The sequence below is a fragment of the Mus musculus genome, chromosome 8, assembly GCF_000001635.26.
Source record: "Mus musculus strain C57BL/6J chromosome 8, GRCm38.p6 C57BL/6J".
Lineage (NCBI taxonomy): Eukaryota > Metazoa > Chordata > Mammalia > Rodentia > Muridae > Mus > Mus musculus.
The window spans coordinates 64,678,871-64,693,421 of NC_000074.6; the positions used below are offsets into that span (position 1 = coordinate 64,678,871).

The 14,551-nt window shown below is 42.8% G+C and overlaps 1 protein-coding gene across 1 annotated transcript in view; it reads right to left on the reverse strand.

Annotated features, from left to right (window-relative positions):
• Cpe (carboxypeptidase E) overlaps positions 1 to 14,239 on the reverse strand; it is a 100,568-nt gene extending 86,329 nt beyond the window's left edge. The window contains exon 1 of the mRNA NM_013494.4: positions 13,773 to 14,239. Within this exon, the coding sequence (NP_038522.2) occupies positions 13,773 to 14,079 (307 nt within the window). The 5' untranslated portion in view covers positions 14,080 to 14,239. The remainder of the gene's footprint in view (positions 1 to 13,772) is intronic.
• Between the last annotated feature and the right edge of the window lie 312 nt (positions 14,240 to 14,551).

Here is a 14,551-nt window from a genome sequence, read left to right on the forward strand (position 1 = left end):
TTCCTTTCCCACCTTTGCCTCTTCTTCTCCCCGAAATTCCCTATTATTGATTACTTAGTAATACACCAATGTTCATTTTATTTCCATGTTCTTGCTAGATAGCCCAAGCTGGGCTCAAACTCAGGGCAATCCTCTGCCTCAGCCTCCTGAGTGCTGGAATAACAAGCATGAGCCACAATGCCAACCAGTTCTATCTTTTCAAACACTTGTCTGACTTGCTTACTGTCACTCACACAGGCAATTCATTGTTACTGCTACACTGAATCAAAGGTGGATGTAGCAGGACAGAGATGGTGTAGTGGCCTCTAGGACTCGGGTTTGATTTCCCAATAGGTACTGGTTTCAGTATGCTTCTCTCTGGCATTTCCGAGCACCTCATGAATGAAAGTCATTGCTTCTTTCCTGACGATTCATACTATTAGAATGTTTATACGTAAATGTTGTTAGCAGAGCCCTTCGATACCATAGAGTATGACCTGGGTCTGAGAACATCATGGAAAGTGTTACATGGTCTACAAAAGAGAGCCTTCTCAGCCTCATGCAAATATTGGCCGGAGTATGAATGCATTCCCTATGCTACTGTCTGTAGAGCATCCACAAACATGCGAACTTTAGCCAATGAATTCTTGAGAACATACCAGCAGGCCTCACCCTTGTGTGCGCTCACTTAAGAAACACATCCCCATTCATTCCCTCCCCTTGCGTGCAGAGGTCATGGGATCCCAGCAACCAAGTAAGCTCAACTTCCACGTTAAAGGAATACCACCAATAAAAGAAGAATTCTAGATGCTCGGGAAAAATAGCTTCAAACTCACACCTACTGATGCTCCTGCATGCTGCATGAGTTTTTAAAGTACAGTTTATACAACTTGCAGTAGAGTTAAGAGAGGAAGGAAAATATTTACAAAGTTAAAAACCATTAGGTGCCAAACATCTCTCCAGCAACCTGAACTAATGACTTTTTTCATGTTTTTTGTTTGTTTGTTTGTTTGTTTTATTTTGTATGTGTGATGGGGGCATATCTGGTTATCTCCTTCAAGTAGGTTCCAAAAATTGAACTCAGGTCCTCAGCCTCAGTGGAGGCACTTTTATCCACTGAGCACCTCACACATTCCCTGAAGCAACTACTAACAGCACACTCAGAAGCCTGGACATAATAGAAGAGGCCTCAATCTGTTTAAATAATTATCACAGTTCACGGATGTTACTGCCACAGGAGAGCCTAGAGCAAGCCTTACCACCTAAGATATTGTTAACTTTTTTTTTTCAAATTAAAAATAGCGCAAAAACTGAAGCCAGGTATGGTGGCACCTTCAATCTCAGCACCTGGGTTGCAGAGGCAAGTAGATGGCCAAGAGTCTGAGGCCAGTCTGGTTTCTATTGCAAGTTCCAGGACAGCCAAGGATATGTAATAGAGACACCTTGTCTCAAGAAAACAAAAATCACAAAAGTTGGTAGGCACGGTGTTCAAGTTCTATATAATCCTAGCACTGGTAAAGGAAGATCATGAGGCCAGCCTGGGCTACAAAGCAAGTTCTAGACTATCCCGAGCTACCAAGATAGATCTTATCTCAGAAAGGAAAAAAAATAAGCCTGGAGATGTAGCTGAGTTGGTAGAGTGTGTGCCTAGCATGCGCAAAGCCCTGGCTGAATCTCTAGGACAACAAAGACCAGATGTGGCAGTCCAGACCTGTACTTTCAACACTTGGGGTGTAGAGACAAAGTCATCCTCAACTGCATAGAGAGCAGAGCTACATGAGATCCTTTGTCACACACATTCACACACACACACACATTACTTGGGTTTTTATCTGAACTATGTCAACTTTTAGACACTGCAACGTACCATATTTCATTAGATATCATAAAGTTTAATATTTAAATTAAGTGGATACATGTTTGTTTGTTTTTTTCGGAAGACAGTATGTTAAGACATTGCGTATTAGAGATATTTATCTTCACATGGAAGGCTGGGAATGCTTAGGAAGAGACCATGTCAACTGACCAAATGTGACACCTGAAGCCCCAGACAGGGCAAGTTTTCTCTCAGCCTGACAAACACAATGAACCCCACTTCATAGTTTCTATTTCACATAGTTCAAAATCTACATGGGAGAGTGCTAGTAACTCAGTTCACATTAATAGGCTTTTGTCCTATTGTGACTTAATTTTGAACATGAATTAAAACTTCAATTATTCTCAGGTGATGATATTTGGTCCTTAAGTTATTAAGTATTGTCTACCTTGTTGCAAAGACTTTCTTCTCATCATCAGCCTACCTGGTAGGGACATATTTTAATCATTATTTTAATATTTATTTTTACTGTGTAGGTGCTTTGTCTGCGTGTCAATCAGTTTACAATGCATGTGTGCTTGGCCTCAGTGGATGTCAGAAGTCTGAGTTACAGGAGGCTGTGAGCCACTGTTTGGGTTCTGGGAATCCACCAAGGTCCTCTGCAAAAGCAGCCAGTACTATTAACCGCTGAGCCATCTCTCCAGAGCCCTACATTCCTCTTAACAAATATTGAAATGATATTTAAAAAAAGTTTAACTTCACATGTGGCTGTCTGTAGTCCTTCCTTCAGTCTCAGGACTGCCCACCAGAGGACTAAAGGCTTTCTTGTACTTTGATTTATGAAATCGTCCAGGCTGCAGAGCCTCAGCCCAGAGGAGCTGGGTTCTATTTTCCTGTTGTTTTAACACTTGTTTGCTTGTTTGTCCTGTGTGCAGGAATGAGTAGATGTGTGCAGGAATGAGTAGATGTGTAGGTATGGGAGTGACTTGGAGTATGGTGTGTAATGACGATGACAGAGGACATCCAGTGGACGCTGATTCTCTTCTTCCACGATGTGGGTTCCAGGAACCAACCTTAGGCTTGGTGGTGGGCACCTTCACCTGCCGAGCCATCTCTGCCCAGAACCACATCTAAAGAACAATCAGATCTGAAGGCCCATGGCGAGTGAGGCATTTAGGTATGAAAGACAAAGATAAGAAATAGGACCAAACTAGGGAATTAACATAGGGAACTAGTAACATTAATTGTGATTTACTAGTGACAAAATGACATTAGCCAGACACTGTGAATATAACAATAAAATTCAGAGATGGCTCAGTTCTGCACAGGAATATGGGAAGGAAAGCCAAGCGGTGCATTGGCATATGATTTGCTTGCACACTCATAGATAATGGCTGGCAAAGTATGTGCATCTGTGTTTACAGCCCATTTTGAAGTATTCATTCATGCACTAATCCACTGAGAATCTACTACAGACCCTGCAGGCACCTTGGGTAGTACACCCCCCAAAATGGTCAGTCCTGGATCCAGGAAATGATAGATTGGTTAGAAAACCCATTTTTTAAAAAACAGGAAGGGGCCAGCAAGCTGGCTCAGCAAGTAAAAAATGTTTGCCAACACCTGGATGACCCACACGGTAGAACGAGAGAACTGACTACAAGTGGCCTGCTGATCTCCATACATGAATGCACGCCTGCATGTGCCCACACACACACACAGGCACATGCACACACAAAGAAATAAAGTTTAAAAAAGAAATGAGAGACATACCAATATGTAACTTGGCAATGTGAAAACATAAAAACTGACATAAAAATGTCTTAAGCTGAAAACATAATTTCCATTAGGTATTTGGGCTTGTTCATTTATTATTTCAGTGACATTTTAATCATGTTTATTTTCCCAAAGAATTTGGAAAACTTAATTTATAAATGCTCATAAGTCAATGCAGCCTTCTGGCAACTTTAATATGTTTGACTAAGAAATGAAGGGAAAGGCTAGGTCTCCAGAGAGAAGAAAAGCCCAGCACACGCAGTCCTCAGAGCGCATGGGCTCAGGGCTTCAAGTTTCCTTTCACAGCTCTGGTCTCCATCATAAAGGAATGGGGAGCACAAGGAAGTGGATGAGAGGGAATAAGGCTCCTTTATGTAACCTGCCACAGGCTATCCTTGTCTAATGAAAGAAACCCACCAATATCGACTTAACCAAATTATGTCTATTTTAAGACATGGGTCTCCATAAATCCTCTTAAAAGTAGCTCTCTGGAAAAATAAACACCTTGGGTTATTTGTCTTTCTCAAAATGAAACTATTGATAGTTTTAAAGACTTGTTTACTGTATTATTTTACGTGTTTTGCCTGCAAGTGTGGGTGTGCATTTAGCTATAAAGTGAAAAGAAGGTACATGCATCTGTAGGGAATATTGCGTGACAATATCTTTAAAACAGAAGACAACTGGGGTATTTTCTTTCTCTTCTTTTGTCCCCACTGCTTAGGACTGGACACACACTATAACTGAGCATCCCAGCACTGACTGAATTGTATCCCCAGCCCCTGATTTTTCTCTTAAACATTTTAACAAAAGGACACACTCCAAATCTTGTGACGATAAGTGCTAATTCTTTGTGTGCCTTAGACACAAAGACGTTGTTAATTCAGGACCCAACTTTGAGGCATCCCTAGAGAAAGACAGCCATGGATAAGTGAACTGACAACAAATGTGTCCACAGACTCGTATATGGCCAGACATGGTAATACATACCTGAATGTTCATAATTCGGATTAATCAGGCGAAGCCACAAACTAGGGTTTAGAGTTCACTCAACAGTTAGAAGCACTTGACACTCTTGCAGAGGACCCAAGTTCTAGTCCCAGCACCCAACAGCAGATCACAACCATACGTAACTCCAGCCCTAGGGGATCTAATGCTCTCTTCTAACCCCCCCTCCCCCACCACCACCACCACCCCACCCCCCCCCCACCCCCGCAAAGGCACCAGACAAGCACTTACATACAGGCAGGCAAAACACTCATTCACATAAAACAACAAAATAAATACATCTTTTTTTTTTAATTAGATAGGAAACTGCTCTTCTTTCTCCGTTTGATACCCAAAGCGAAAAGGAAGGGAGAGAAGAGGACATGATGGTACATTAATATTCACTGGCCTCTCTAGACTGATGCCAGAGGCACTCCGTGAGCGACCGACCAGTCACACAAAAGCAAAGGCAAATTTGGAGCACGTGCTTAGAAACCTTAGGAGAATATGTGGCCACATTTTAAGAGGACAAGAGCCAAAGAACATACCTGAAAGAAAGAACAGTTTGGAAATGATTTTTTTATTATTATTATTTTTTAAGTTAGTGGACAAAGTATGAGACATCTTTAGATAATGAATACCAATTGGAAATCTTGCTTAAATCATCAAAACTTAGACAAAATCTCCGTGTCTGTTTAGAGAGTGTGCTTCCGCGTAGTGCCATTGGTTATATTAGTGGACACATGTAAGAATTACTTTGCTGTTGCTTTGTTAGTTTTCACAATCGGATTTGAGTCTTGAGAAAATCAGTTTAACTAGCTGACTCCTCCTTGTGGAAGTGTGTGGTGGTCAGTGGATTGTGCCCGTTTATAACTGTTTCCAAAAGCGCAGCGCCTAATCCCACAAGGCTGCAGAAGTCCATCTGGGTTAACATGCGCTGAGTTCTCACACTAGCAAGACTGATTTCCCCTAGTAAATGCAAACAAAAAACATCTCTGCTAACTTCACAGTGCAAACTGTTTTGTTAGGGCCACTCCACTTGAAAACCAGAAATTGGACTCTTCATCTTAGAATGCAAACCATTTTATTCTTGTATATACCTTTAGCGTGTCTAGTAGCTTCTCCTATGTCTTTGATCTTCATGTTAGCAGCATCTAAGATAGGATGGCCAAGGCCACAACCTCTGGATCTGTATGCAGCAGATATTTTCCAGAATCGAGGGTGTTATCAGAGTGTGACTATGAATTTCATCTTCTGTGAGAGTGTAATCAGAGGCAGGGTAAGCAAAGTGCCAGATGTGAGGGCTCATGCCTGTAATCTCAGCACTTGGGAGACTGAGGCAGGATGATAATTGCCAGTTTGCGGCCAGCCTGGAGTATTCACAGAAGGTTCGAGGTTCTTCTAGCTATGTGATGTGACACATACTCCTGTTTTGTGTGTGTGTGTGGGGGGGGGGGGTGTAGGGAGAGAATAAAAGAAGAGACCTGCTAGATGGCTTAGCTGGTGAAGGCACTTACTACCGAGTCTGAAAACCAGTGTTCAATCCCAGAGATTCATAAGGAGATTCAAGCTGTCCTCTGACCTCCACAATATGAGCAAGCTGTGGCGTGCATGCACACACACTCACACACACAAACACACATTCACACACACACACACAGAGTAAATACATAAATGTAAAACAGGATCTTATAAATATAATAAACGCCGGGCGGTGGTGACATACACCTTTAATCCCAGCACTTGGGAGGCAGAGGCAGGCGGATTTCTGAGTTCAAGGCCAGCCTGGTCTACAGAGTGAGTTCCAGGACAGCCAGGGCTACACAGAGAAACCCTGTCTTGAAAATAAATAAATAAATAAATAAATAAATAAATAAATAAATAACACCAAATATTAAAGAATACTTATTAAGTAATCTCTAAATTAAAGTAGAAATATCACAGGTACATTTTCTTTTCATGTTTGAAAAATCCATTTTGGTGTGAAATGAGGTATAGTTAAAAGTTTAGTAATTCATTTGTGACAAAGAAAGTTATTACAATTTTGGAAAGGAGCTAGAAAATTAGCTCAGTTACTGTTGCAGATAGACCAAGTTCCCAGCACCCACAAGAAGGTTACAACGCTCTGAAATCCCAGTCCCAGGGGCTATCTCACCCTCTCCTGGCATCCACAGGAAACAGGCATACACAAAGTGCTTATATAAGCAAAACATTACTCAAACACATGCAATAAAAACACTTATTTACTTAAAAACATATATTGGTCAGAGAGGAGACAACTAAATACACTCATATTATCGAATTTTTTATTGTTCTAAATATGGGCAAGTGTATGATTTGAGCTTAAATGTAAATCAGGGGGGTGGCAGTAGAATTGCAGTGAGCAACACCACAGGGTCAAAGTTAGAGCTTCTGGATTTGCACAGTGAGTGTGAACTGGGGAAGGTCACGAGGCCAGCATCGCTTCTGGACCAGAACGTGAGGGAGCAGCCTGCCATGAGCAAGCAAATCAGATGAATGATGGGTTTATCCCTGTTCTCCTGCCATGCAAAACCAGAGCAAGGCATTTTCTAGTGACCTAAATTTAACTTAAAAGTTTTATTTAGGCTCATTTTAAAAATACATGATTGCCATCCAAAAAAAAAAAAAAAAAAGTCGTTTCTTGAAATGAAATATCCTTTAGTGAAGATTTTTAAACGACTGCTGTAAAGCCTGGTTGCTGACTGTGGTCTCACAGTAAACAGGTTTCTATAAAAAGCAAAATATGTAGTCGCCTCAGAAAGTTATTCCTCAGTACTCTGTCGTGAGCCACTCCCTGCCTGTAATATTCTACACACTTCACTGTCTTCTTTCAGGATAATTCATTTGGGGACAACTTAACATGTAGGTAGACCATCGGAAAATAATTAAAAGCTCTAGCAACATAAGCAGGTCCTTCTCTTTGGTCAGGTTTTATTAGGGGAAAAAAAAAAAAAAACATTGTGAGTTTTAAAAGAAGGAAGCATTCACAGAAGAATCAACTCGCACAGTTCCAGTCGGTTCTGGGACAGGAGGAACACACTTAAACGTTTATCTTTCATGTTTGATCTCATTTGATTTACCAGCCAGCTCTCTATAACACTGCCAAGCATATGGCTTGAATATCACCTCATGAAGAAAAATAAAACTGAGCCAGCCCTGGAGATGGCCAGCTTCAGTTTTTTAAAAGAGCCATACATTTCTTCTTATGTGACACTGATTCCTGGTGCTTTTTTTTTTTTAATGTTTATTTGTGTGAGCGTGTAGGTGCATTGGCATGCATGTTACTGCTTGACTGTGGAGGGCAGAGGAAAACCGGAGAGAGTCTTTCTCGGCTGGGGCGGGGGAAGAGGGGGACCTGGAGATTGAATTTAGATTTTCAGGTTGACTGTCTCTTTACCACTACGTCATCTCACCAGCTCAAAATTCACTATAGAAATTTTTTTTGCTTATATTTTAGACTTTTACTTACCATTTGTCCTAAAACTGCAGGCTTCACTTTATAAAATAAAGAATGCCAAGGCTGGGATTAAAGGCGTGCGCCACCACTGCCTGGCTGCCTTTTCTTTTTTAAAAAAGAAATATGTATGTGAGTACACTGTCACTATCTTTAGACACACCAGAGAGGGCATCAGATCCCAACTGAACTCAGGACCTCTGGGAGAGAAGACAGTGCTCTTAACCTTTGAACCATGTCTCCAGCCCCAAAGGGACATTCTCACAGGTTAGCCCATGTTCTATACAACTAGACACAAGTAACCTCAGGGAATTATTTTGTATAGGCCACATTCCTCTGGTCTCTAGGCATTCCTGTATGGTGTAAGTTTATAACAACAACAACAAAAACAACAACAATAATAACAACAATAACAATACACAGGGACTAAAGATGGTTGAGCAGTTCTGAGCACTGTGGCTCTTGCTGAGGACCCGAGTTCGTTTCCCAGCACCTGTGATGGACACTTCAGAACCGTGTTTAACTCCCGATCCATGAAGTCTGTCTCCACCATCTGGACTCCTTGAGCATTGCTCTTGCGGACACGATAACACAAATAGTCACACACATGATAATCATTTAAAAAATAAAAGTATGAAACCATGAAGCAGCCGAATAAGGAAAGACGAATTGTGGTGGCCCAGTCTCACTAACTTTCCTCATCAAAACACTCCCCTGTTTCGTGGTCTCGGAATCACACTCATGTTTAGTAAGCGCATGTAATAAGTAAGAAGTGGCTACATAAGTCACTGTGCTAGTCACTTATGAACGTCAATCACACAAAAGGTAAAGGCGTGCACCCCCTCCTGAGGAGCATCCCTTATGAGGCACTTTGTTGGAGAATTACAAAATAAATCCTGACTGGTGAAATAATGAATGCCTATACTGTATTGTATGCACCCAACAGGGCTGGGGATATGCAGCTCAGTGAAAGACTGTTTGTAACGTGTGTGAGGCTCTAGATTAATTTCCCAGTACTGTCAAAGGTGAGGGTGCTCTTGTATTGTACACAGCTAATCTGGAGATTTGCATCTTAATGATGCTGACTAATTAGAAACTGTACAAGCCTGTTTTTCTTATTTATCTAATGCCTGTCAAACCAATCATCAATGTTTCACTAAGTGCACTTGGGAAATTCTGGGGTGACATGTTTCCCTTTCTAAGGCTCCTTTGTATGTCTTAGTATCTTTCTAAAGGATGCCAGTGTGAAGGGTGGGGCCCTTTATCCCTTAGGTAAATCAATGTGGTACATGGCAGAGATTCCTTGCTACTTGTCAAATTTCCATAAAAAGCTGTCTCTTTGGGTTGAGGATGCCCTGGCCCAGCTTACCCCAGCCCTGGGTTCTCCCTCAGACAGGGCCATCTGAACATAACATATAAGGGTGTAGGCCAGATCAGTTTCTGCGCTCTTCCACTAGCCAATCGCAGGTCAATCAAGACTGTACTTCTGGCAGAAGCTGTGTTGACTCATCCAGGCTAAAAATAACTCTTGACCTTGTGTGATTTGGTTCATATTCTTCTCCAGAGTCTGACATCCATCTTCTCCGACTGTTAACTCCTACTTGATTGCATTTAGTTCACACTAATTTGTACCAAATTTATTAGACCAAAACAAAACAAAACAAAAACACACACTCTTCATCAAAATCTCTACTTGTTTTTCTGTTGGTTTGTTTTGTTTGGGGGTTTATTTTTGTTTTGTTTTGTTTTTGTTTGTTTGATTTTTTTGTTTTGTTTTGGGGGTTGGATTTTGTTTTTATTTGTTTGGTTTGGGTTTTCTTAATTTTTTTGTTTTTGTTTGTTTTGTCACGATGTGTGGATATTTTGTCGGCATAACATGTTTTATCAAAATACTTGGCAAATACATACTGGCAGTTGTACACTTTAAATTTTTACAGATTGGAGGAATGGGTCCAAAACAATCATGCAGCCTGCACGAGAGAAAAATCCTTGCTCCTGAGACTGTATGTAAGACGGAGTGTCAACTGTGAGTCAGGGTGAATTCCCAAAAGCAAGTATGCAAACAGTTATTGTTCCAAACATATGGATTTTTAATCCTGGAAAGAATGGTCTGATTATTTGGATTCTACTCCTCAGATACAAGTTAATAAAGGCTTCTTTCATACATACTTTAGCAAACCAAAAATCAAGCTGTTTCCTGTTAAAAAATCACAGAATATATTTAGATAACCCTTACTGATGAATTTAAAATGGAATTTCCTCTGTGTGTGTGTGTGTGTGGTATAAGTGTGTGTGTGTGTGTGTGTGTGTGTGTATGTGTGTGTGTATGTATTTCTATGTGTGTGTATGTGTGTGTGTAGTATATGTGTGTGTGTGTATTTGTATGTGTGTGTATGTGTTTGTGCGCATGATTCCTTGCTTGCTAGCATGTACATGAGAGGGTACGAAGCCAACATTAGGTACCTTGCTCAATCATTCCAAACCCGAGTCTTTGATACAGGGTGTCTTGCTGAACCCGGGGCTTGTCAGATCAGTTGAATTGGCCGGCCAGCTCCAGCCCTAAGTGTCCCATCAGTGCATCACCAGCCCCAAGTGCCCCATCAGTGCATCACCAGCCCCAAGTGCCCCATCAGTGCATCACCAGCACTGGGCTTACAACTGTGCTCTGCTCAGTGTTGTCCATGAGTTCTGAGGGATCCTGTTCAGGGCGTCATGCTTGGGTAACAAGCATTTTACTTATGGAACCGTCTCCCCAGAGACATCTCCCTCCTTTTCCCTGTTCGTGAATTCTAACGGTGAATACCTAAGGAATTATTTGGGAGACCTCAAGTTCAGCCCACAGACTGTACCAAACAAATACAGAGGTCAATTCCTTCTGGCTAGAAAAACGTTGTCCGTTTTTAAGAAGTATCTGCCCAGAACGTGCTAATCTAACCAAAGGAAGCTTTCAGTTGTTGCCGCCACTCTTGTTGGGGGATATGTTGTCTTGTTAGGACTCTATTACATCCACTGACTAAATCCTTACAAATAACGGTATTTTTTTTCTGTCCTGACGATCCAGCACAAGGCCCTAAGTGGGCACTCCACCACTCATCTGCACCCAGTCCACAGCATTTGGGCAGATGTTCATAAAAAAATTACCTAGGCTAGGAAAACAAACTTGACTCTTTATTCATGCTAAAAAAAAAATAAAATAAAATGAATATAAAAAAAAGTCTCATGGAAATTTTCAATCAGTGAATTTAAAGCAGAATCCAGAGTGTTACATCAGAGCCTGTGCGTAAAGGTACCAACTCTGACAGCCTGGCTTTTATTTCAAGGACCTGCAGGGTGGAAGAAAGAGCCAGCTTCTGAAAGTTGACCTTTGACTTTCACACACCATGATGTGCATACACGGAAGCACATGCATGCATGGATAAATAAATAATAAAGGTTTTACAAACAAATCCCGAAGGTACTTCTGCGATGAAATTACTTAAGGTAGGTAGTCTGCTTCATAAGGGGTCTGAGCAACATTAGAGTTTGTAAATTTCCAGAATTTGTGCATTTTCTGCCCCCTGTGGGGCGGCACTCGTCAATGTCCCTGATCTATGAGTCCCTAGGATTCTTTTCCATGAGTTGGCACAGACACTTCCTGTCCCATAACCTTTGTGCCAGATTTCCCATTCACCGGAGCAACCTGTGTATAAGTCATAGAAGCTGGCTCATCTTGAAGGTGTAGGATTTCAAAATGGCCAAAGGAATAACATTGAATGTACCCATTTCTACCACGGAAGAGACACAGATATGCCTTCTTATCTGCTCACCCGAAAAGGACTTTGAAGGACTTTCTAAAAAGTGATCATTTTTTTCAACCAGATTTGCAGATCCGTGCTCCAGATATTCAACCAAAATTTGTTTTCATTTTCAGAACACGTCATATTCTTGCAATAATATCAATTTATCTTTACGTTTGAAACAAGACAACATAACGTTAAACCATGGCTTTCACATAATTTCTTTAAATAATTCAACAAGCCCACAGGAAGACTCTACTAGCAAGCAGAACAAAGGGCTGAGATTGAGCATCAGAATCATACAAGCTGGACTGTCAGGAGTGGCCAGCTTGTTGTGTGGCTTGGCTGGAAGTGAGTGTCCATGTAAGCATTGTCTCCTTATTTTCCAATGACTGTACAAACACTAACCATCGTTTCCGCTTTCCAGGATGAGCCCTGCTGGAACTCTTTATGAATGTCTTAAGGTTTTCACCCTAATACCAAGCCGTTAGCAAATTCATTCCCACCCTGTCATTTACCTTAGTCATGGGCAAGAAATGTTTTCCGAGGACTTAACCCATACACTCCATGTTCTAAGATCAAAGTTTCTCTATTAGCATTTATTTAATCCATTCTCCGTCTTATGTACCACTGGGAAAACTATGCAGGCAAATGAATGCGGGGCTCAGTGACAGAGGCTTACTCAGCCTTCCTGGATTGCATCCTATCACAACAACAACAATAACAATAATAATAATAATAATAATAATAATAATAATAATAATAATAATAATGGAGAGAGGAAAAAGTCGGGAATGGTGGGAAACATCCATAGTCCCAACTTGATGATTCAGAAGCTGAGTGATCAGGAGTTCGAGGCCAGCCTGGACTACAAATTCAAGGCCAATCTAATGAACTAGAAACCCAGGGAGGAAAAAAAGGGGAGGGGGCGGGGAGAGATGAAGGAAGGGAGACTTCTCCTGTCCTGCACTGAGAATTTTTAGCCTGGCTTTTGTGTTTTCCTCGAGAAATCAAAAGCATTCCATACTGATTCCGGCGCTTTAACCAGGCCTTCATTACCAACAGAAAGGCCAGGACCAAATTCTTTCTGAAGAGCATAAACATAACCCAAAAAAGATCCCAAAACATTGCTTAAAATATCTTTTTAATACTAAGCCTTTAATACAAATCAAAACGTGCTTGAACATACTCTGACGGAAAATGCCTAACAAGATGACTGCAGGAGATAAAACGTGATCAATCGTGAACTAGTCATCTCAGAGTGGTTAAAGCACGCGGGGAGGGGTGGGGGTGGGGGGGTACTGTTGTTTTCCCTTAGTAAGGCCATGCATGGTTTCAGAATCTGTATGCCTGTTAGAAACCATCTTTTTCTATCCTGGTAGGAAGATCTACATATATGCACACCACACGACATCTAGATCATCAATATCCTTTTTAAAATTCGCCAGCATCCCCAGAGAGTGCACCTAACGCTCACACAAACACAGAGGAAGGTAGGAAGAGCTGCAGCACCCAATAAGCTGGTCCTTTGGAAATTCTCAAATGATAAAAGCCTCTTTCCTGGCTCCTCTGAGACCTCCTTCCTGGCTCCTCTCCTTCTGCACCTTATTTTTCACTCGTGTCTGAGGGGAAGGTGTTTGCCTTCCTGAGAACTCACAATTTTATTCTGTTTAGAGTTTGACCCATCTGTGACGGTGAGCACCGGGGACTCAGCTCTGGGATTTGCTTGCCTGTTATTCCTGTCCCCGTGCCTCCAGCCCCCCTCTAGCCTATGTTCACAAAAAAAAAAAAAAAAAAAACAAAAAAACAAAAAAAAACGGGTCGGAGATGCGAACGATAGGGAGAGGCTGGTGCTCGTTTCCTTCCCACTTTCCACCTTCCATCCAGGCATCCTCCACCGGGAAGCAACTTGGGGCCCACCTCTCCTTCTTCCCGTCCCCGGAGCCCCTGCAGCGGGCAGAGCACTTACCCGGCTCATGGACCCCGGGGTTGTCAGACAGCTCGATGACCAGGAGCTCCCGGCCCTCGAAGCTGCGCCCCACTGTGTAGATTCTGCTGATGGCGGTGCACTGCAGCCATACGGACACCAGCGCCTCGCGCAGCTCTGGATAGCGGTGGTACTCGAAGGAGATGCCGTCCTCTTGCTGGAGCCGCCGGCGGCGCCTCATGCCAGCCGCTGGCGCCCCGGGCTCCTGGGCTTCAGCCGTCAGCAGCCACCCGCCGGCCACCAGCGCGGCACACAGCGCCAGCAGCACCCGTCCTCCGCGCCCGGCCATCGCGTCCCCGCGAGCTGCACTGCCGGCCTCTTTTGTCTGCCCGGGCCCGGGTGGAGTTGGCGAGCTCAGCACCAGCCTCCTCTCGCCTCACCTTCCACCGCTCAATGAACGGTGCGCTCTGGGGCCACCCAGAGGACAGCGGCGACGCGACGGCTCTGCGCGCTGCACTACCCGCCCCGGGGAGCGGGAGCCAGGAGGCTAGGCACAGGCGAAGCAGCCGCCAGGGATGTTGGGTTTATTTCTTGGTTCAGACCCACGTCAAAAGCCAAATGGCGCCAGGGACCACGCAGGTGGAATGACAGCTAAGACCTTGACTTAGGAAGGCTATTGTTAATGAGAGGGAACCACGACCCAAGATCATCCTTGTAGAAAACACATTCTTGGGTTGTTAACAGGGCCTTTTGATTTCCACCTAGATGCATCAGAATGCGGGGTGGGGGTAAGAAACAACCCGCTGCTTGCCTGGACATCA